Source organism: Dreissena polymorpha, chromosome 10 (genome assembly GCF_020536995.1).
Source record: "Dreissena polymorpha isolate Duluth1 chromosome 10, UMN_Dpol_1.0, whole genome shotgun sequence".
NCBI classification, from domain to species: Eukaryota; Metazoa; Mollusca; class Bivalvia; order Myida; family Dreissenidae; genus Dreissena; species Dreissena polymorpha.
The window spans coordinates 59,595,910-59,621,057 of NC_068364.1; the positions used below are offsets into that span (position 1 = coordinate 59,595,910).

At 34.4% G+C, this 25,148-nt stretch overlaps 1 protein-coding gene across 19 annotated transcripts in view; it reads left to right on the forward strand.

Annotated features, from left to right (window-relative positions):
* LOC127846924 (tensin-1-like) overlaps positions 1-25,148 on the forward strand; it is a 363,784-nt gene that overhangs the window by 139,740 nt on the left and 198,896 nt on the right. The window contains exon 1 of one of the 19 annotated variants that reach the window (XM_052378351.1): positions 13,691-13,788. The exons of 17 other annotated variants lie outside the window; for them this stretch is intronic. In XM_052378351.1, the coding sequence (XP_052234311.1) occupies positions 13,708-13,788 (81 nt within the window). In that variant the 5' untranslated portion in view covers positions 13,691-13,707. Of the gene's footprint in view, positions 1-13,690; positions 13,789-14,943; positions 15,041-25,148 lie in introns of those variants that run through there. One more of the 19 variants, XM_052378350.1, reaches the window with a different exon arrangement.

Genomic DNA, 25,148 nt, shown 5'->3' on the forward strand with positions numbered 1-25,148 from the left:
TTTTTTTGTAATGCATTAACATTTCAAGGCATTTAAATAGTAAATCATGTCATACCTCATATGACAAATAAAAATAGAAATTACTTTGGAAGTATATTAGACATGAATAAACACAGGAAAAGGTTTCTTCTGTTAACAATCCTTACTTTAAAGACACCAGAGAAAACTAAAAATCTTAAAAAATTATTTCTGCTTGAAGCTAAACTGTTGTACTTTATTTAGTAAATGTAAGATCAGGTAAGATGGTATTCCACTTTGTCTGAAAAAGAGGACTTGCAATGAAGCATTTTGTAAACATAGCTGGAAATTTATTAGAAGAAGTCAAAAACAGGTGGAACTACCCAACAGTTTCTCTGATTTTGATGAGAATCATTGACCTAGTCATCACTGAAAATATCAAGAGATTTTTCAGTCCAAGTAGTATATTTATTAAGTCGTGTCCATCATTTCTATTGTTATACCACGCAAGAGGCAGAGGGATATAGAGTTGGCGTTGTCCGTCTGTCTGTCTGTCACAAACATTTTAAGAGCTTAAGCTCAGAAAGATTTCAACATGAAACTTCATAGATGTATAGATATCAATGAGGAGATTAGTGCCATGCACAAGAACCATAATCATACTCTTTCTTTAATAAGAGTTATTGCCCTTTGTTCGTTTTATGTATGATGAAACAATTCGGGGCTACATCTCAGATAACATACAAGACTGCAACATTATAATTCATTGGTGTTACGATATCAGTGAGGAGAAGTGCCATATTTAAGAACCATTACCCTTCACTTTCTTAAATAAGAGTTATTGCCCTTTGTTTTGTTTTATGATGGAACTTTTCAGGGCTACATCTCAGATAGGATCCAACATTTTAACATGAAACTTCATGGGTGTGTAGAAATCAATGAAAAGAAGTGCCATGCACAAGAACCACAACCCTGCACTTTCTTAACTAAGAGTTATTACCTTTTGTTGTTTTTGTATGTTGTAAACTTTATAAGGCTATATCTCAGATAAGTAACAAGACTTCAGCATTAAACTTAGTAGTTTTGTAGACATCAATGAGGAGAATGGCGATTCATAAAAACAATTATCTTGCACTTTATTGTTACCTATTAATTATTACCCTATTCTTAATGATTATACTGTATATCAAGGGATTTGTAACTGAACCATGAAAATTTATTTGGCGGGGGATATAAATCCAACGAATTTGCCTGTTTGATCTCTTTTCATCATTATCATATTTACTGCAAACATAATTCTCATAATTACATTGAACAAGTATTATTTTGTCATAAGTTGTTTAAGTCATTTCTCATAAATATGATCTGATGTAATTATGCCTCCTTCCAAGACATTCTATTGCATACTGTGGGCATTCATCTTCTGTTAACCCTTTGCATTCTGGGAAATTTGTTGTCTGCTAAAATGTCATCTGCTGAATTTCTAAAAATTAGCATTTACTTCGATTTTTTTTTCAATAATACTATCAGAAAAGCAAACAGTTTGGATTCTGATGAGACGCCACATTCTGTGGCGACCCATCTGGATCCAAACTGTTTGCAAAGGCCTTCAATATTCAGTTCCAGCACTGAAAGGGTTAATGTGTCTGATTAGGAGTTTCCCACTTACCTCATCCATGAATTGATTGCCTGCATACCAGAACTAATTAGCATGCAGGTATTTCAAACTCCCTGGAGTTACTTATTCATGTCAGTGTGGAATTTGAGTACCACTATAGCAGCTGGGCAGAATGGGCTCATGCAACATGCTTGTTTAGCTTCCCATTGCCCCATATTAGCTTTCTCAAGTTAATGGGCTTGCAACATATATTTTTAGCTTCCCACAACCCAGAATAGATTTCTCAAATTGAGTGCAAACACACCTCATAAAAACAGAAGATGATTATATTGTGTAAGGTTGTTCAAAGAAATCTTAATTTGGGGGATAAATGTGTTTGATACTTTCACCTAAATGAAAGTGAATTATTAAATTTAATTGTATCACATGCCATACCCTGTTTCCCATGTAATACATTACCATTACATATTGTTTTTTATTACACATGTGTAATACAACATTTTTAAGCGTTTTCATTGGCTTAGTTTTCGTTTATTGACCAATCATATTTTGCTGAAATGACGTTGCAACGTCAAATGACGTCACAAAATTTAAACAACATTCGGTATTTATCATTATGTTTGCGTATATTTATTTAATTTGCTCATTTAAAAACATGTGATAAAAAAGATCACACTCCTTGTCATAATTCATACCATATTTTATTAAACTCGTCCAGGAAATTCATGAGTAAGCTCGCCAAAGGCTCGCTTACAGAGAATAATTCCTGAACTCGTTTAATAAAATATGGTATGATATGACAACTCGTTCCAGATCCTATATTTATTTTTAATATTTCCTTGCATATTATTATTGTTAGGATGATTAATTAAATGGCATATTATCAATATTTACCCTTAATTAAACAAAACATAATTGTCAAATATATGGAAACAAGATAATTGGTGTGTAAAAGTCATCATGTGCTGTCCAAAATACCTAATATTTGATTTCAAATTGTTGGATAAGGGACATGACCAAAGGATGTTGTCAAACACAAAAAATCATGACCAAACACATGCACCACTCATCTGGATACCCAGCGAAGCTTTTAAAGGAAAACTGGGAAATTTCTTAAATTTATAAAATTCCTTAAGTTTTGCTTGCTGTTATATGATTTGGTATTTTTACCTTAAGTTTTTTTAAATAATAACATTTTGCAAAAATGGTTAATATATTATCATAATGATAGCAGAAAGCATTTCATGGTATATTCAAATTTGAACTTTTTCTTTAACCCTTTACCCTTCATAAACACTTTTTGAAGCAGTTGAAGTCCTTTAGAAAATCAAATTAAACTAAAAGTCCTATAAAAGTCTTAATTTATTACAGTTTTAAAGGTTTCATTTTCAATCCAATGATACTGATGAGCAGCAAACAGCATAAAACCTGAACAGAATGTGAGTCACTCGAAGGCTGTTATGCTGTTTGCCATTTTCACTTTGCTTCTGTGTGGGAAAGCCTGCCGCTTAACCCATTAATGCCTAGCGTCTAGAAAAAAGGCCTTGGCAAACAGCGTAGACCCAGATGAGACGCTGCATGATTCGGCGTCGCATCAGGGTCTGTGCTGTTTGCTTATAGGAATTTCTGTAAGAAATATTCTAAATATAGAAATAAATATACTACACACCCCTAATTTTGGAAATAAGTTGTATTTAACCCATTTATGCCTAGTGGTCTCTCCCATTGGATCAATTTAAGTTAAGATTCCACTTAGGAGCTTTGTGAATATGGGCCCTGGTGGATTCTGGCCCAGATTTTCCCAGATTTTCGCAGATTCTCTAATTTTAATTACTTTGAAAGCTTGCATCCAAAGTGCAGATTACTCATTAACAAGAGGTTTAATTGAAGGTATTTATGGCACAGCCATTGAGATGGTGATTCATGGAATGTGGCAGGTCTGGTTTACTTCCCCACACAGATTTGTACTTCCTGCATTATAAGGTTCATGCAGAATGGATGACGTTACCTTTTTTAATTGAGTCTTGTTCGGAAAAACTGGGCTTAATGCATGTACGTATACCATATAGGAAATATTTTAATAGTATTTTCCTTTTAAAAAAGAAGTGTTATTTAAAACAAAATCCAGCCTAATCTGAAAGTGTTGTCCCCGATTAGCCTGTGTAAACTGCACAGGCTAATCTGGGATGACACTTTGCACATGTTTAAAGCCCTGTTTTCCTAGAATGTGGTTAATTTGCATAGATTCAGGTGGAATGGATGATGTGACCCTTTTAATAGGTTTGATATTGATCCATGCAAAAATACAGAGATTCACTAGTCTTTTTATCTGTTTGCTGTTTTAAAGTTCACCTGCGGACTTTGTGCTCATGGTTAGCTTCAAATATGTTGTGTATCAGTTTGCGCCTGCATGGCTCCCTCTGTTAACTTTTGTTCTTACGTCTCTTTCTTCATGCATATTTTAATGAAACTTCATAGGAATATTCCTTGTTACACTCTCTTTCAAAGATGTTCAAATCGTTGAGGTCATTGTATAGGTAGGCAACCAGAGCTAGACATAAACTTAAAAATGAAAACTTAAAAAAACTATTGACCCTTTCCCACTCAGAAGCAAAGTTAAAATGGCTATGTGCAAACAGTAAAAAACAGAACAGCCTTCGAATACTCACAGTCTGTTCAGGTTTTATGCTCTTTGCTGCTGATCAGCATCTATGGGTTGGAAATGAAGCCTTTACAAATTTTTATCTAGTAAGTAATTAAATTTAACCTTCTAAGGGACTAAACATGTGTCAAAATAGTATCTAACTGGTAAAGGGTTAAACCACAAGGGTGTTACAATCATCTAGTGTTTATCTACAGAGTTTGTTCAAATTATGCCCCTGGAGTCAAAACTGGCTTGTCCCTACTAGGGTTACTTGTTTTGCTAATATGTTATAGTGAACATATTGAAATATCTGAAAACACATGGCCCAGAGCTTTGTTACTTGACATGTCACATCTTATAGTGTTTTTTTTGCCAAGTTTCTTAAAAAGTAGTTTAAATGTACGACAATCTTGTTTAACTTTTTATAGTGGTCACCCCTTAAAAAGTTAAGTAATAATATTATTGGACTGAGCATTTTACACTTTCTTTAATTTGTTTCAAATCAGTTAACAGATTAAAATACAACAAACACATGGAAATCAGTGATGTAACTACAATTGGGATATTATTATGTTTTAAGTATTCTACACTTTTAGATAGCTTGTGAAGTTACTGGAGTAATTTAATGGAATCAAATACTTATATAAAATAATGGGATGAAATGGAAAAAAAGTTTTCTGTGAAATAAAGATAATTGTTTCATAACCTATTTTGACTTTGGTAGCAATCACAATATTCTATTTTTGTTTATCATTGAATGTTTTCTGAAAAACTAAGCAAACTTAAATTTAAATTGACAAGGGTATACACTCATGTGATGTCACATTGGTCTATATTGGGACAGTTACTTCCCTTTACTTTGTGAGTTGCTTTTTTTACTGTTTAAGTTGCTTCCCTTATGTAGTAGACAAGATTGTTGTTAGAAGATGTGTTCACAAATGCAATATATATTAGAACATGTGTCACATCTAACACTATAGTTCCTACCTCAGAGGTCAAGCTATCACTTAAAGGTCACATCTTGCTGTAAAACAGCTGGTCCATACAGCAACTTTGTCATTGATTGTGTTGTTATAAGAAACCTTCCCACTAATGCTATCAATGAAGAGAAAGCATTTCATGTGCAGAATCTGTATCCATTCCTCAGAGGTCAAGGGCACACTTAGAGGTCAAAGGAAAAATTTGACTTTAAAACAGCTTTAATGAGTTGAAACTTACTAATTTACGATGCAATTTTTTAGATTTCCTATCATGAATGACAACCATAAGAAACTGAGTTATGCATGTATCGACCATCTCATTACCTCAAAGGTGAAGGTCAGTAAGAGATCAAAGTAAATTTGGCCATAGGCAGTTCGTTTTTGACATAGGTGGAAAATTGTTACAAAATACGAGGGCATCTTTGCCCTATGGACACATATCTTGTTTTCCGCCACCATATAGGCGGAGGGATATTGTTTTGGCATTGTCCGTCCGTCTTTCCGTCCTTGTGTCCGTCCATCCGGCACTTTTGTGTCCGGAGCCATATCTTGGAAGTGCTTTGGCGGATTTCATTGAAACTTGGTATGAGTATATTATATGGATAGGAGGATGATGCACACCAAATGGAATTGTACACCATCTGTTAATAATGGAGTTATGGCCCTTTGTATCTTGAAAAAATGCTTTTTTAGCTGAGTGTCAAATATAACACTTTTGTGTCCAGAAGCATATTGGCGGGGAATATCAATTCAAAGAATTTGCTTGTTGCTTATGTGTTGTAATATTTTTGAAGAGTTGTCTGCGCTTCAACTCATGCAGTTGATTAAGTAAATCAATAAATGTTTAGATTAATTAGAAACATTACAAACAAATGTTTGTTGTTTTACTAAACAAAGTTTTGCACATGGTTGAAATGAGCTGTTGCTGATGCTTAATAAATAAATTTATTTATCGATTGAATAATTAATTGACAATTAAGTGAATTGATTTAATGAATTTATTTATTAATAAATTAATTGTAAAATACTCCTTTTCTAGGGTTAATGTTTATTTTGTTGATTTTATTTCCACCTATCCGATGAATTCTTGATGTATTTATATCCAGTTGTTTGTTGTTTTCTTGAATGCATCAACAAATAATATTAATGTGAATACATACCACAATGCTTGCCACAGACAGACATACACTCGCCTATACAAAATATGTCTGACATTAAGCACATCATACTTCAGCATTGTCAAGTTCTTCATAGATATCTTCTTGTTTGCAGCCAGCAACATTTAAGGCATACTGCAGCATACTCTGAAATGCTTGTACCATCTGTGAGTGCTTTCCCTTTACATTCTGCTAGGACATAAAGTCATTTATTGCTGCAATCTGGGCATTATCCAGACAGTCATCAGGCAGTGGGTGTTGTAAACAAAGTGATTGTAATCCCGGGTCCTCTGTATGTATGTCAGTTTCCATTGAATCAGAGGAGTTTTATTTATTGTTAATTCCTGTGACATGATTAGTTTTCTTGTGAACAAAATTATGTGTCTTGCTGAGACAGTTGTTGATGCACAAGTGCAATTGAGTGGTTGTTTTGTAAGGAGCTATTTTAAAATGCTAACTACTAGACCATGATACTACACAGGCTCGATTGATGACTGTTGACTCGGGTACTAATTAAATGTACTAAAACGTATCTGGTCAATTTAGACTGTACCCAAATTTTATTCCTACCCAAAATTTTAAAATTGATAAATACATCCACGATTTTTATGCCCCCCAGAAGGGCGGCATATAGCAGTTGAACTGTCCGTCAGTCCGTCTGTCTGTCCGTCCGTCCGTCTGTCCGTCCGAAAACTTTAACATTACCCATAACTTTTGCAAACTTGAAGATAGCAACTTGATATTTGGCATGCATTTGTATCTCATGGAGCTGCACATTTTGAGTGGTGAAAGGTCAAGGTCATCCTTCAAGGTCAAAGGTCAAATATATGGCTTCAAAGCAGCGCAGTAGGGGGCATTGTGCTTCTCACAAACAAATATCTTGTTTAATTATGTACAGGATAATTAAACTAACAAAATATTGTCCTTGCTATTTTGATTACATTTTTAGTCATCCAGTTGTATTACTCATTAATTGTTCATGAACACACAGCTTTAAAACAGATGTCATTATACATAATTTTTCATATTACTTATTCCAAAACACCACTTATGTTTCCATGAGTAATTAGCAGAAGAAACCATGTACACATTATATCAGTGCGGCAGACTTCAAAGCATCTGCAGAACCACAGTTCTAGTTGCCATGGACCATGATTTGGGATGATTACCGTGTAATGGAATTCAAAAGATTTAGTTTACCGTTTTATTTTAGGATTTGTGATGAGGTGTAACGGGAATAACGGTAATAACTCAGCGTGAGGCTTGACGCTTATGAGAGGAAGTCGATGGATTTTGCACTCAAGGTTTATAACTCTGTGGATGAAACTTTCATGGTTTTGTTCTGAATTTTGTGACTTGGTGAATGTTTTTTTCGATATACATAACGTGTGATCTATTTCTTTGGTGGTAATTAACGTAAAGGTAAATACAGGGAGGTACTTTTTGAGATCAGTGAAAATTGTGATGATAGTGAGTTGCAAATGGTAAGGCTGTAGTCTGGAAACTGATCTATTCAACTCCTGCACTTGGAACTCTGGAATATGCTGTTAATGTTATATAGGGACGTTTTATTTACAGTAAAATGAACATCTGTTTTATACGCCCTGTGTGAACCAATTTAAATTTGGAACTCTATTACTGTGATAGCTGCTAAAACCATAAAGCTCTTCTAGGCTGAAAGACAATTCAGTGCTGTGGACATGTACAATTTAACAAATTCAATATAATTCTGTACTTGACTTTTATAGCTTTTATATTGACAATTTTGAAGTATTGGACCTTAATAAGGGATATTGTACAAAAACAAGGCTTACAGGTATGTATTTGTTTCTGGTATTCTTAGCAGCAAACTGTCCCGGTAGAATTTCAAGAGATCTGTCTCAAATAATACTTTAAATGTGTCAGATACTCAATCAGTTTGCATAATACTTCGTTTTTATTAAACAAAATGATGCAGACTGCAAAAAGACTAATAGATATTCACTTCTCCCTATTTTTTTCCTGTCTGGAAATATTCTTGTTGCCTTCAAGTGCCTGTATCAAAGTGAGATATGGTGCAATAGCTATTTGTTGGAACTATACAATTGAGCAATTGATAGCAATGTATTTGGTGCAAACATTATTTGAGATAAACCAAATACATCTTTGTTTACCTCTGCACATTCATATTCCCCATTACAATCCTTATGAATATTAATTTTAATGTTAGAAACAGGCCACATGTTCAATAATCTGTAAATAATGCCTTTATTATTATCTCAAACAGAACATTGGTATTTGATTTGAATTACTGCCCATATGAATGCAAAACATTTTGGAGCAGTTTCCAGGTTGCAGAATAGTAGAGCAATCACCCTGCCTCAACCACCTGTAGGATAAGACACTGTTATGTTTCATGCATAAGAAATGTTTTTCTTGGCACTAAGGCGAATACAAGAAAACAGGAACATCAGGGCTGAAGGGCGAGTAGTCCACATTTATAAAACACATTCTTTATTTAATTTGCTGTGCGAACAATTACTTGCCATTAATGCTCCAGCTCAGCCTGCGCATTTTCCAAGACCTACTTTGTCCGCTTAAGAGACATTGTAACCTTGCATGACTATATAGTGGACAGCGAAGCTCTTGACTAGACTGCAAAGCTGCACAAACAGTTAACTGGACCAGTATCCATAAAGCTCCTAAGTGAAAGCGAGTCTTAAGTCTGAAGTTGGTTCTTAAGTGAAAATTTCAATCAAATTGTCTTTTAGAAACCAAATGTTTTCTGCTTTTGTTTTGATGTTTCAGCTTACATGACATAAGGTCTCAGAATATTTACCCCCTTGGTTCAAAAAGGTGCCATGTTAAATTGAAATTAGAAGGCAAATGGTACCTTTTTGCACCAATGGGGGAATTACCGATTGTTTTGTGTCTGGTATCTGACACTACAGCAAGTAATAAAGCAATAATGTTTTTGAAGGAATGATCTATTATCATAAAATGAATTAAAACATCTTTGTAACTGCATAAAATCTGCATTTCAAGTGTTGTTAAATACTGAAGTCTGTGTGACTAAGACATGTCAGTTGAACCCTTTACCACTTAGATATGTATTTTGACGCTTTTGTAGTCCCTTAGAAATTTTAATTTAATGTTAAGACCTTTCTTACTAGATTCAAGTTTTAAAGGGTACATTTCCAAGCATAAGTTACTGAGTTACTCGCAGGCTGTTCTGGTTTTATGCTGGTTGCAAAGCCATTTTCACTTTGCTACTTAGTGAGAAAGGGTTAAAACTATGACTCTTTATCTGGGTTCTTAACTTCAAGTTTGTTTGTATTGCTGTCTTGTAATGCCATGTTGAGTTGATTACATCTGATAAACAACACAAACAACATTACCAGATAATATAAACAGGAATCTGAGCCTGGTGCCATACATTGAGGAGAACAAAAATAACTGTAGATTCAGAATGATTCAAGGAGCCTTACTCTGGGATAACAGGGCTTAATGCATGTGTGTACAGTTTGGTCACCAATCAGCCTGTGCAGACAGCTAATCAGTACAAACACTTGATACTTAAATGGTATTTTTTTAGATACTATCTTCTTAGCAATTATCCGGTTTAAAGGTTCCTGATAAGCCTGTGCTTATCGCACAGGCTTATTTGGAAAAACACCTTACACACATGTAGTTTACCAGAGCGAGATTCATACTTTTATGTCCCCCACCACTATAGTGGAGGACATATTGTTTTGGCCCTGTCTGTTGGTTGGTTGGTCTGTTGGTTTGCGCCAACTTTAACATTTGCAATAACTTTTGCAATATTGAAGATAGCAACTTGATATTTGGCATGCATATGAATCTCATGGAGCTGCACATTTTCAGTGGTGAAAGGTCAAGGTCAAGGTCATCCTTCAAGGTCAAAAGTCAAAAAAACGAAATCAAAGCGGCGCAGAAGGGGACATAGTGTTTCTGACAAACACATTTCTTGTTGTTTTTGTGAATACAGTTTATTGCAGCCATAAACATACACAATATTTCCCAGTCAAAACAAACCTAAATCCACACTTTAAGGCAATTTAAACATTTACACAAAATGCAAAATTTCAGCAACCATGAATTGGGCAACCAAGTGACCAAACATGTAGTTAAGAAAGGATGAATACGGGGAAGAAGAAATACTTTTTTAATATTCAATACAAAGTAAGGTCTCATGAAATATGATCACATTATAATGTTGTTGGTTGACTCTCCATATTGTCACATTTTCAAGGAAAAAAAAGTTTGGTCCTCAGCAGCCAATGGTTTTCATATCAATATATAGCAATATAAAAAAACACCCAGATTATTTAAGCTTTGTCTTAAAAAGATGCATGAAAATAGTCACTTGTTCCTACTTCACGATTTCAATACTTATATTTCATGCACCCATCAGGATTTTTATATTTACTTGAAATGGTAATTGTTGAGGTCTCCAGAATTAAAGGGAGCTAATAAGTCATGGGTAAGTGTTTAAGAGTTTTCTCCCCTATGTTACGTTAACTTAAATTTTGCATCAGCTTGTACATGTTTTTGTTATTTTAAATGCTAATGTTATGTAAATGAAGGTAAATTATAATGTAACATACAACTACAGCATGTTCATTGCATACACTGATGTAGTCATTATTTCAACAAGTTAGGTATATATTGAGCAAAGAGATTTAATTTAATCTTATTTTGATAACGTTGTTTTGCAATTTTTGGAAATGAGGATTGTAAAAAATGTTTTATTTCTCCTGGATGATGTTGGTTATAAAACACATGATACAGATATTAAGATGATCATGATTATTAATTAAATTCTAATATTGCCTGAATGGCTACAACATTTCTAATCATTGCTGGTCATAACAAGTCAAAGTAAATAATACGCGGAGACTCAATTGTACAGCACTCATCATTTCCCCCTAGTAGCAATACATATGGGCCTGTCGCTGGCAAAAAGGGGCTTAAAGCATCATCACAGATTAGCCTCCACAGACTGCATAGACTGCACAGGATAATCTGGGATGCCAGTTTCTGCCAAGACTTGAACTTTGTTAGGAAGAGATCTCCTCTAGACAAAAAATTCCTGAAAAGTGGGAAGTGTTAGTCCTGTTTAGGCTGTGCCGACTGCACAGGCTAATCATGGACAACACCTTCTGCACATGCATTAAACTCCATTTTTCTGCAGCACGGCTGATAAATATAAAACTCAGGAATTTTGAATCTTAAATATTTGGGTTTTCTGAGATATTACTCATTACCTGCCCAGGTGATTTCATGGTAGTCATAGAAACCAGTTTTGTTGAAAGAGCTCAAGAGATAAGTGATGTTTTCAAGATTGTTAAGAAAAATTCCAGGATATGATAGAATGATAGCTTTCAGGATTTCGGGCTGACATAAGCTAACTTTACAGGATGGAGACAAACTTGACTCTAGGAGGGAAATTATTGGAGGAAATGTTGTTAAATAACTCAACAAAAGGAAAACTGTTGTTTCATAATATAAACCTTGGAACTGCACAGGCTAATTATTTTTATGAATTTTTCTGTTTTATGAAAGTCTCTTCTAAATGAAAATTCAGCCTAGGACGACTGCATAGGCTGTTCTGCCGGAATCTGGGATCACAGTTTACACACATGTATTGGGCCCAGTTTTCCCAGAAAATGGCACATTTTATTTTCTCAATCTTTTACCGATACATGCATATGAAGGAAGGGTGTTTAATATTCAATATTGAAATTTAAGTTGCTTGATTGAGTAACAAATTATGTTTTGGTGATCTACAATAACAGTTCCTTTTAAATTTGGAACATGCTCTGTGAAAAGGGGGTTTAATGCATGTGTGGAAAGTGTCTTCCCAGATTAGCCTGTGCAGTGTGCACAGGCTAATCAGAAATGACACAAAACTTGAATTTTGCTAAGAAGAGACTTTCTTTTAATGCAAAATCCCATAAAAGGGCAAAGTTTCCCTGATTAGCCTGTGTGGACTGCACAGGCTTATCTGAGACGACACTTCAGGCTCATGCAATAAACCCCCTTTTCACAGAGCACAACCCATTTGTTTCTAAAGGCCTTGTGTATTTAGTCCATACAACTGTTAAATCTTGGTTATGTAAGCCTGTTTAAAAAATATGTTTCAGAACCTTGCAAGGTTTTTATTGCATGAGAATATTATACACTAATAATATTAGCACCAATTTAATGCATAATGCCTTTAAAAATGATTAAATTTGCATTTGATTTGCCTAGTTTGTTTAAATGAAATATTTAAATGAAGACTGGTGTAACACGTTGATGTATTACTGAAGCAGATCAATGCCTAAAATTCCATTATTTAGTATGTTATTTATACCATATTTACTTCATTCAGTCAATTTCTACTATCATATTTTGTAAACTTGACATAACTTTAAAAAAAACACTTAATTTTTGGTATAAAGTGTCAAAATGTTTGCATATGGTTATCTAATTAGAAAGTGGGTCAGATTTATGTACATGTCAAATGATACAGTTGAATTATATTTGACACTTATAAAAAAAACTGTTTAACAGCATTTATAAGCGAAGATGAGTTTAAATATGTAATTTATGGCTGTATTTACATTCTTACTGATGCATGAATATCTAGGTTGCCCAAATTGTCTGCTCTCAAGTTTGAAAGCATTCTTATGTGCTGGTACTTACTAGTTTGTACATCAAGACTTATGGGAATTTCGACATTCATCTATACAAAAAAAGAACTTTCAGGAAGTGTATTTTTTTTCATTCCAATATATGAGGATTTTGTGCTATATAATATAACAGAAGTGACAGGAATTCATGTTGAAATGTCACATATATGACTGGATTGCTTCCGCGGAAATATAACATTTATTTTTGATATTTTAATATTTTAATACACAACCCTACAAGTTTGTTTATCATAAAATATCACATACATAAAGGCATTCTTGTTTTTGAATATAACCAGAATTCATGTTATAAGATTGTATTATGCTCAAATATCAGAAGAATTATGATCAAATATGACAGAACTGATGGGACTAATTGCTGAATTTATAGTGAAACAACTATTTATGCAAAAGATTGAGAGGAAATAACAGAATAGCATGCTCTTAAATATCTTATATAACAATACTGTATATGATAACTAAAAGCATTTGACAATAATGACGTGATTACATACATTTGTGTGACAATATTGTTTTGCACAGTTTATCGGTGAATTTGTCAATAACTTCTGTTGGGGCATTATAAGCTGGCACATGCAGTGTAAACTTTAATACAAACATTGCTGTATATAGCGTGGATTATTTCTAACATGTTGCATATGTAAGTTGCATCATGGAACTAGATACCGCTAACAACAATTACAACTGGTACAACCACAACAAGTTTGTCAATGAATTTTCCAGACCCACTCAGGTATGTTTCTTGTTTTATCATTACATTCTAAAACTGCTTTGCATTGCTGTCTGGAAAATCTGAACAATGTGCTAACCACATTAAACAAGTAACATTTTGTATAATTGATTTTGAGTATGGTATACATGTCTGGTTTTTTAGATTGCATGAATTTCTGGTGAGCTTTTGAATTTTTATTTGGGAACGCAACTTTTCCATTGGTTAAATTTGAAGGTCAATAAGATGGCCAGTACTTTCGTGCCATCAAATGGTGGGATCCAATTTAACCCTTTACCACTAAGAAACATATTGTGACGCATTTATAGTTCCTTGGAAAGGCACATTAAATAAAGACCTTTCTGACTGGATTCCAGTTCTTAAGGCTTTAATCATTTCCAACCCTTAGATGCTGATGAGCAGCAAACAGCATAAAACCTGAACAGACTGCGAGTTACCGGTACTTGCAGGCTGTTGTGGTTTTAAATTGCTTCTAAGATGGTAAAGTCTGAAAGTCCTGATGAAGATGATACATTTTCAATAGTCATTTTTTATTACTCCAAACATGGCCAGATCAGATGTCCACCAACATTTGAAATGCCAATAGATAAAGTCTTTTTATCTAATAAAGAAAACTTGGGAAAACTTGTGGCGTTTTGACTAAAATTTGGAAATTGGTGTTGTTGTTGTTGTTTACCTAAAAAATACTTATAAATTGAGAATAAAATTGTTTTCATGATTATATTTACTAATGTTGAACTTCTATAGCTGGATGGGAGATGAAAAAAATGTTGTGTTAAAAAAAAATGGAAACCTTCAATTGGGAATTTTTAGGTCCCATTTGGGAAAAATCTATACTTTTTTCTATAAGGAACTGGGCCAAATACGAGACCAGTTTTTGATAAAAAAAAACACTGTAAGATAGACATATATTGCAATTTTCTCATAAGCATCCACTTAGGTCTAAAAACTGAAACATATAACCTGATGCTAATGCCTTCCATGTGTTATTTTCTCAATTAAAAACATGTTTTTTCTTGAAAATTAACTTCTGTATGAAACATGGCATGCTCCTGTATCAAAGGTGTTCTGACAAACTTCAATTAGGCCTTTGGATGTTTGCCCATCTTCAATAACTCTCTAGTTTATAGAAATAGTTTGCATAAAGCAGAAGTGTAGTGTAAACATTACAGAAAGTTTCGTTGTTTTGATAACAGGAGAAATTATACAGGCGTTCTTCTTGCTTATGCCACTCATTTGTTGTATACAGAGCAAGGTTTTTTCTTCTGTGTTATTGTGTGTGTAGGAAATGTGTTTGATAATTTAATGAAGTGTGTGTATGTGACTGGAATTTATAAGAAAGTGTTTTTAAATGTCTCAATATGGAGTTATGTGTACTTTTGAGTGTCAACCGTAATTGCATGCATTATAGACTAAGACCATTTTATAACAAATTTGCAAGGAAACGAATGAATTGCTCCGAAAGTTTTTCTTTTGAAGGGACTTTTTCACAGATTTTTGCATTAGGGAGTGGTGTATCTTTTACTTTATATAGGCAATCCTCTTACTGTCACAAAATATAACAATATTAACAACAGCACTGAACTCTCCAAATTATTCAAGCATTTAGTTGTATAATGTTCAGGTTTGTAAATTGTCAAAATATAATGGATATTTAAGAGCATCACTGGTAAATGTTCAGTATTACTGTTCTCTTGCAAATATGATAACTACAATGAAAATTTTCAAATGTGAAACAATTATTTTTCAATTTGGTCTTTACCAAAGCATGAAAAGGAATATATATCTTGATTATTTAATTCTCACGCAACCAATTACTGACTGAAGATCCTGATAGCCAAAATGATATTTTATACATAAAACAAGCAGGACAAAGCTACCGTGTATTGTAGTTGTCTTTTTTTGTTAGCTCGGCGTTTTCTGAGAAAACACGAGATATTGTCATAGCCAGCTTGTCGTCAGCCGTATGCGTTGTGCTAAAACCTTAACATTGGCTCTAAAATCAAAGTGCTTCCATGTACAACTTTGAAACTTCATATGTAGATGCACCTTGATGAGTTCTACACACCACACCCTTTTTGGGGTCACTAGGTCAAAGGTCAAGGTCAGTGTGACCTCTAAAAAAATAAAAACATTCTGACAAGCTTTCATTTATTATAAACTGCACCCGTAGCCGAGCGTGGCACCCGTTATGCGGTGCTCTTGTTTCATTTCAAAACGCCAAGATTTTGCAAAGCGAAGGCGTCCAAGTTAAGTTATCTGAAAATGATGTATAATTACACTGAATTCCAACCTTTTCATCTTCTTTCACCTGCAATGTATTTTTCTGCAAAACTTTTATAAGTATATAAACCATGTTTTAATATGATGATTTGTTAATCATAATTGCTGTCATTACGGCAATAGAAATTTGAAGTGTCAACAGTTGCAAGCTGCTCACTGCAATATAATTTTGATAGGTCCGATATCATACAAAGTTAAAGACTGCACAGGCTAATCAGGGAGACACTTTATGCTTATAGCGATAATCCAGTTAGGGCCAAGGTCACAGTCATAATTCCTGATTGTGGGACGACACTTAAAGGGACTGTCCAACAGATTTTGGCATGTATTAAAGCTCGTCATTAACTGCTTTAAATGCTTTATATTGGTAAATTTAAACATTTGAACTAAAAATCTCCAGTAAAAAATAAGAATACAATTTTGAAAGAGGAAAAAATGTTAACCTCCACAGGGCTCGAACCACTGAACCTGAGTCATGGAGTCTTGGAGTAAAATGTCTCCCGACTTTACCACTCGACCATCCACGCTCACGTCAATTTCGGAGGTATTTTTTAGCTATTATAAGCAAGCCTCGTAGTTTCCCAAAATATTGATTTGCGTCGAACGACGCTTTTAATCTGTTGGAAGGTCCCTTTAACACACATGCATTATGCCCAGTTTTCTCAAAACGCCAGTCTATGCATTAATCTCCATTTTACCTGAGCAAGGATCATTTATAACTATTTAATTCAGAGAAAAAAATATTTAACTTAGTAAACAGGTAAGGATGAGCGACCACATTATTCCATAACCTAGTTTTTGTAATCTATGATAATTATTTGCTGATACATTAACATCTACCTCCTACTTGTTCCAGATCCTGACATGTTGAATCTTTATTGAAATCATAAAATAAATCATTATACCCACTTCCTGTGAACATACAGGTAATCTTGAAAATCAAAGGACTGGTGGCAACTTTGAGTCCCAGTTTGATAAGGAGGAACTCTGGCTGAGCAGAGCCTTTGTGATGAAAATGTAGATTGGCGATGAGCTGTTCTATTTGATTTACCTACTCCTTTTTGCTTGTGTTTCGTGTAATTCAGTTATTTTTATTGGGATTTATATAGCACGACTTGAGGATTATATAATTTAAACCTATTTATTTAGCTTTATTGCATCAAAAGCAGAAGGTTTATAGGAAAGCTCTTGAGTCAATATCCTCGGTAGAACCAGTTCTTGATGTCTGGTGGGGGTGATCTTAACCCTTTGCATGCTGAGAAATTTGTCGTCTGCTAAAATGTTGTGTGCTGATTTTCTTAAATTAGCATTTTCTTCGATTTTTTTTCAAAGAATACTATCAGAATAGCAAACAGTTTGGATCCTGATGAGACGCCACATTTTGTGGCGTCTCATCTGGATTCAAACTGTTTGCAAAGGCCTTCAAAATTTGGTTCCAGCACTGAAAGAGTTAAAAAGTCCAACACAATCCAATCAGTGACCTCCTGGTCGTTAGGTGGACACCATATCCAATATGACACATTGACCTCTTGAGGATGTATTTTAGAGTTACATGACTGTGCTTACCAGTAAATGGATGTGATAATTTTTAATATGATAATTTTTAACATTTATAATTTTATCTTACAAATGATGTTTAATGATGTTTTAATTTTTCAATTAGAATGTTGGGCAACAAAATATTTGCTGCATAACTTGTGTATAGTACAGTTTAACCATATACTGTGAAATCATTATTATTCTTCAGACATTAATTTTCGTCTTTTTCGTCCTTCGACCGATGGACGAACTCAAGATCCTAACGAACAATCATGTCCCATATTTGAAACAAATAAGACTGAATTACCGTAGGCATGAGGCATTTAAATCCAGCATAATCCACGCATATACACAGGTCTAGAAATTAACACTCGCACCCTCGCAAAATGCAAGAAAAAAAGATTGCAAGGTAAGTTATAAGCCACTAGTATTTTTTGCAAGTAAAGAAATAGTGAAAAAAAAAAACGAGTTATATTGCTAAATGCATCCCCTGCCAAATGTTGTTCTGCAGTTCACGAATAATTCGTGAACAGTTCATGAACTGTTCATGAACTGAGTTCATGAATTGTTCACGAATAGTTCGTGAACAGAAAATGAGCCACGTCTGTGAAAAGTTCTTGAAATGTTAGTTCATGAACTGTTCATGAACACTAATGGCATGAAGTGTTCATGAAATATTCTTGAAACCTAATGGCATGAAGTGTTCATGAACTATTCTTGAACCCTTATGGCATGAAGTGTTCATGAACTATTCTTGAACGCGTGTGGCATGAAGTGTTCATGAACTGTTCTTGAACCATTATGGCATGAAATGTTCATGAACTATTCATGAACATCAATGGCATGAAGTGTTCTTGAACAGTTCATGAACAACACAATTCTTGAAAAATTCTTCAGGGTTTTGCTGTTCACGAACAGTTCATGAACATTTTCCTTCTATTTTTCAATGGCTCATTTTCTGTTCACGAACTGTAAGTGAATAGTTCATGAACCATAGTTCTTCAAAAGTTCATGAACTGAGGTGGCATGAAGTGTTCATGAACTATTCATGAACAAGAATTTGTCAATTTATGCAAAGGTTATCATAAGTGTTACTAAAGCTCAACAAACAGGTCAGGGTAAGAAGAAACAAGTCTTGTATTAGCACTTAACATATTGATAGCAACATATAACAATAATTTAAATATAACACTAATAACTGAGATACAAGTGGTTTGATAATACTCTTTAAATTTCATAATACAACTTTGCACTATATGTTCATGAATAATTCATGTATTGAAAAGATTATGAATAGTCTCATTTTCAGTTCAAGAATCATTTACTAATCAATGGTTTCCCTGAAATGGTTACACTTACAGTGTCAAAGAACTTGAAATGGAACCAATGGCTAATCAGTTCAGCCGGTAATTTATTAAAGACTTACATTTTCAAATATAACATAAACCATGTGCCTTCCGTTCAACTTCCTGTGCACACAATATTCTTTCTTTGTAAAAACATCAATATAATTTACATTGAGTTCTTGATATCATCTTAAACTGTTCTTGAAATAAGATGTCCTTAAAACGTTCTTAAACTTGTCTTTTAAGTCTTCCAAGAACAATGAGAAATCCTTTTAAGAACATATTGGATTCTTAAAAAGTCCATCATACGTTCAAAAACATTGTGTAGACCTGTTTAAGAACATCAGAAGGAAACATGTTGTTCAAAAAAGTTCTTAAAGTGTTCAAGAATAGTTTAAGAATAATTCAAGAACAGGAAAGTTCCTTAAAAAGTTATTGAAGTGTTCCTGAAGGCAGTTCTTGAACAGTTCTTGTACAAATGTTCTTAAAATTCTCTAGAACAGGTCAAGAACTCTAACTTACAGTGGTGAAAGTACTATGCATATTCATACTAACTTCACAGGTTTCACAAATCTACAAGATTTGTATGCTAGACATTTCAATATTACTTTCAAAAATATGTATGAAACATTAGCACAAAGGAATTCATGAATTATTTATGACGGATCCTTAAAGTCTGTCTCAGAAAAGTCATTAGAAATACTTGTGCATAAAATGTTCATCACTATGTATTTATGGTTAGATGAAGAACTGTTCATGAACTTTGAAATGTTCAACAATAATTCATAAACAGTTCATTAACATGTCTTAAGAACAGTTCATGTCCAAAAGTTCATGAACCAAGCTCAGGAACTTTTTCAGAACCGTTCATGAACAGTTCTTGATTGGCTTGAAGTGTTCATGAAATCATGAACAACATTTCGCCGGGGATTCGACGGCGTGAACGCTAAACCAAAGTCAATTTTTTTAACGTCCGAATACCCATATGCGGAAGCGCGCACCTTGTTTGTAGACTGGTATACTTATAGTACAGATACCCGGATGGTATTTATACAAAGAACATGAAACAGTCGACTATTCACACTCAAGTTAAATCCGGTTTTGACACAAAGGGGTTTACATTATACAGTGTACTACTGACAACTGACATTTCCTGTAAAACGCGAATGCAATAAGGCTGTATCGAATGCGTCGACTTTGTTAAGGTATAATAGTGTTGATTAGCGCTAATTGTTAACAACTTTATTACCCATTGAGTGTATTGTGTTTTTCAGGGATGTTGCAGATTATACAGCTAACACGCGGCGAATCCGGATTAAAGACAAAACTTTTAAACGCAATTTAAATATATGACGATGTGTGATCAACACCTGACTGAAATATATTCTGCGCTTTTATTACAAATTAATAAAGAACATATTGATTTGTGTTTGGTTGTCCGTGGTTGTAATGGAAAAAGACTAATTGGCAATTGGCTTCGTTGTTTAAAACACTCGTTAACGGTTATTCAGTCCCACTTATCCGCTAATCATAACAAAGAACGTGTCAATGACATAAAATAATAAGGGACAGTTACTATCACCTGAAATAACAGACTTGTATGCATATGCATATGCAGATGCAAAACAAGGCCCACCTCCTGCAAGTGACTACCAAGTGTCACCCCTCTTTCCCCAGCACGATATTTTCGCAACCCCGTATTACATGTATTACAAACATTACAAACAAATCAGACCCCTTTTTTCAAAACAAGAAATGGATGAATTTAAGTGCTGACGAAATAGTCATTTTTTTAAAAAGGACGAAATTTCGTGCTGACGAAAATAAATGGTTTCACTGTATTTGGCATGCATGTGTATCTCATGAAGCTGCACATTTTGAGTGGTGAAAGGTCAAGGTCAAGGTCATCCTTCAAGGTCAGAGGTCAAATATATGTGGCCAAAATACTCATTTTATGAATTCTTTTGCAATATTGAAGATAGCAACTTCATATTTGGCATGCATGTGTATCTCATGGAGCTGCACATTTTGAGTGGTGAAAGGTCAAGGTCAAGGTCATCCTTCAAGGTCAAATATATGGGTCAAAATTGCTCATGTAATGTCACTTCTGCAATATTGAAGCTAGCAATTTTATATTTGAAATGCGTGTGTATCTCAAGGAGCTGCACATTTTGAGTGGTGAAGGGTCAAGGTCAAGGCCATCCTTCAAGGTCAAACGTCCTATAGGAGGACATTGTGTTTCACAAACACATCTTGTTAATATGATAATTTTTAACATTTATAATTTTATCTTACAAATGATGTATAATGATGTTTTAATTTTTCAATTAGAATGTTGGGCAAAAAAATATTTGCTGCATAACTTGTGTATAGTACAGTTTAACCATATAATTAGATCAATCCCAGCTGGAACATTTTTGGAAAGACTCTTCTGGAAATGATTTTCCTACGATTAATTATGTGTGTGCTAATGTATTTAATTTTAATCATAAAAGGTGTATTTGCATTTTAGTGTTTAATTGATTTTCTTGCATTGCATGGAATCAGCATTATAATTGTGGATCAGTTATGTTGTATTCAGGCAGTTATATGGGGTGTTGTGATATAGTACCATTACTACTACACTATTGTAGGGCTACTTCATTCTGCAACAGATCCTGGTGCCTGTTGAGCAGTCACATAAACCTTTCAAGTTTGAGGTTGCCCATAGTTTTCTTGTAGTTCCCAAGATATGATGGTGGTTCTGTTTTGATTAAACATCAAGTGGCCACACCAGGAGACAGGTTCCTCGGCTAATTGGCTTATGATAGTTTTGACTGGGGAGGAGAATGGAACAGCACTGGGCTGCGGGATATTTTCGACTTTGAGCAGGGTGGAGGATGGAAGGGCTTATTAGGGAATGTGGTAGCTGACAATTGCCAGAGATATATGGCCTACTATTTGGGTCGAAAGTCAACAAGACCTTCCAGGTAAAAAGAGAAATGTATGTCGATGTAAAAATATGTACTTCGATGTACATAATGTATGTCAACGTACATTTCTGTTTTTACCTAGTAGGTCTTGTTGACTTTCTACTCAAATGGTACGCCATAGAGATAAGGGTGATGAGACTGCTGTATAATGAGTGCATTATCTGACCATGCCTTTTCAGAGAGTGATAACTAAGAACAGCGTATGAATGAATGTTATGTCAAGGTTGGTAAGGGAGGAGGATGGAAGGGCTTATTAGGGAATGTGTCAGCTGACCATTTCCACAGGGGAGGGTGATGGGACTGCTGTAGAATGAGTGTAATATCTGACCATGCCTTTTTAGAGGCTGATAGAACAGCTTATGAATGAATGTTATGTCATGGGTGGGTGGGGAGGAGAATGGAAGAGCTGCATGCTATCTGATTTATCTCCTGTCTCTCCACTTTGATAGGATTTTTTTTACAAAAGACTTCCTTAAAACGAAAATGCCATTCAAGAGAAAAGTGTTGTCCCTTATATAAGTGGTACTGTCAGGTTTTGTCACTTGCCCTGAGAAGTTTTAAACTATGTGACCCTTGAACTGTTGTTCCAGATAAGCCTTTGCAGTCCACACAGGCTAGTCAGGGACAACACTTCACGCACAAGCATTAGGCCCATTTTTTCCAGAACTCTTCAGACTGTTGCTATCTGTCTTGATGCTGATAGCCACAGACTCTCTGAAGAGTTGGTTCAGCTCAACAGGAAATGTAGCCTTCAAGTGCTTCCATGATAGAGAGGGTGTGGTGCACACATGTAGTTGGAAATATGGAGCCGATTATAGCTCTGTGGCATTTCATAGTGGACTAGTAATTTGTGATTTGATGTGGTTACTGGTTTTGTGGTAAAATGCAGTACATTGAAGGATGTGTTCATGTTTGTGTGGTCAAATATGTTTTATAGAATAATGGGACTTAATTTATAAATGAGTGTGGTTCTGGATTTTGACAAGTGATATGGTCAGAATATGTGGTTAGGCATTTTATATGAGTGTTGGATTTAACTTTTGTAACAATATTTGTGTACTGTTCTCTTTTATAAAGTTTTTCTTTTAAAATTGTTGCTCTATTTTTTTCTTTGAGGTTTATTAAAAACATGTTTGCAGTTAAAAGTAGGTTAATTGCAATTTCATATCAAAATGGGAGTGCAAAAACATAAATTTTAATTTATGATTAAGGTTGTCAGTTTTGAGTGATATACTAGTGGAAGACCTGTTTATGCTAATACATTCTAAAATTTGCTATGAAAACAACATTGTATTGCTTCAATAAATTCCCTATGTTCTTTGTTGGAACAAAAAAAAGTTCTGAATGCTTTTATCATTAACACTGTAAGACAAAATTAGTAAAAACCGAAGCATGTTCTCTTTATATTAAGACAAGATAATCACGATAAATTGCAAAAACAGGTGCAACCATGAGGTGTGCTGGATATTCTGATTAAACTTGGCTGCACTGTCTAGGCCCCGACACCTTCATTAATTACTGCCAAATTTACATAGAGGTTGCTCATTAATTCTGATGTTTAACTGACATTGTTGTTTTTGGCATCCATGTTGATGTTCAGATGTTTGTTACTATGGTGTCAGGTTTTGTCACTTGTCCTGAGAAGTTTCTAACCATGTGACCCTTAATGTTGTGGTGTTTGCTTTCATGTGAACATTATACATTAATCAGTTTTTTTGTAATCAGATGACTATAAATGATCCTCGTTCTGGCAAAACAGGGCTTAATGCATGTGCTGGAAAAACAGGGCTTAATGCATGTGGGTAAACATCACTTTACAGTCCACACAGGCTAGTCAGGGACAACCCTTTCTGCTCTGTTGTATTTTTGTTTGTTTTAAGGAAGTCTTTTCTTAGTGAAAATCCAGTTTAGGCAGAAGTGGCGTTCCTCAGCATGATTAGCCTGCGAAATTGCGAATGATGGTGAACATGAATTTTTACTGTTCATTACTTACGGGTATGTATTATAAATTATAAAATGTGACAGTTATAAGTACTAGATTTGAATTCTAGCACATGATGTGGCATAGGTCTAAGTTAATCAACAGCTGTGTTTAACCTTTGAATGAAGGCATAAAAGCTAAGTTGATGTTCACCTGTCATGTTTGCTGAGGGAGTTTTAATTACATGAAATGCAATGCTGTTGGTAGCCAGACAAGTTTTGCCAGTGAACAACATCTGAACAGAGATTGTGGGAACTATCAGAGTGGATTGGTCTTGTCTAAAGAATGGAAGTATCTGTTCTAATTCATCAGAGTGGATTGGTCTTGTCTAAAGAATGGAAGTATCTGTTCTAATTCATCAGAGTGGATTGGTCTTGTCTAAAGAATGGAAGTATCTGTTCTAATTCATCAGAGTGGATTGGTCTTTTTTAAAGAATGAAAGTATTTGTTCTAATTCATCATAGTGGATAGGTCTTTTCTACAGAAAAGAAGTACATGTTCTAATTCGTCAGAGTGGATTAGTCTTTGCAAAAAATGGAAGCATCTGTTCTAATTCATCAGAGTGGATTAGTCTTTTCTAAAGAATGGAAGTATCTGTATTAATTCATCAGAGTGGATTAGTATATTCTAAAGAATGGAAGTATCTGTTCTAATTCATCGGAGTTTGGTTTGATCTTTTCTAAAGAATGGAAGTATCTGTTCGTATTCATCCGAGTGGATTTGTCTTTTCTAAAGAATGGAAGTATCTGTTCGGATTCATCAGAGTGGATTTGTATATTCTAAAGAATGGAAGTATTTGTTCTGATTCTAGATTCTTTGGATGAACTTGGTAATTTGTAATGTTCAGTAAAAATTTCTTCGGAAAAGTTATAAGTTTGCCCTACTATTTACACTAGAAAATCTTGTGAAACTATTTTAAGATATTTTTTAGTATAGAGCTTTTTTTGAATGCAGGTGCTATATAGTGTAATTTGGACCATGAAGTTATACTGTCTGGTATCCCAGAATGACCTAGCTTTGTTGTTTTCACCAAGGGAAAAGTGGGGTTTTCAAAAGTCTACCACAATCCAGGATTAGTTTATTAAGGTTTAAGTTTGACTTGTATTTACAAAAATAGAAGGGTATGGTTTATTAAAGATTAAAATTTATGGGCATGGCTCTAGAAATAAGGCCTCATTATGAAAGTCATCAATGATAAGCTTGTGCAGTCTGCACAGGCTAATAAGGAAAGACACTTAAATG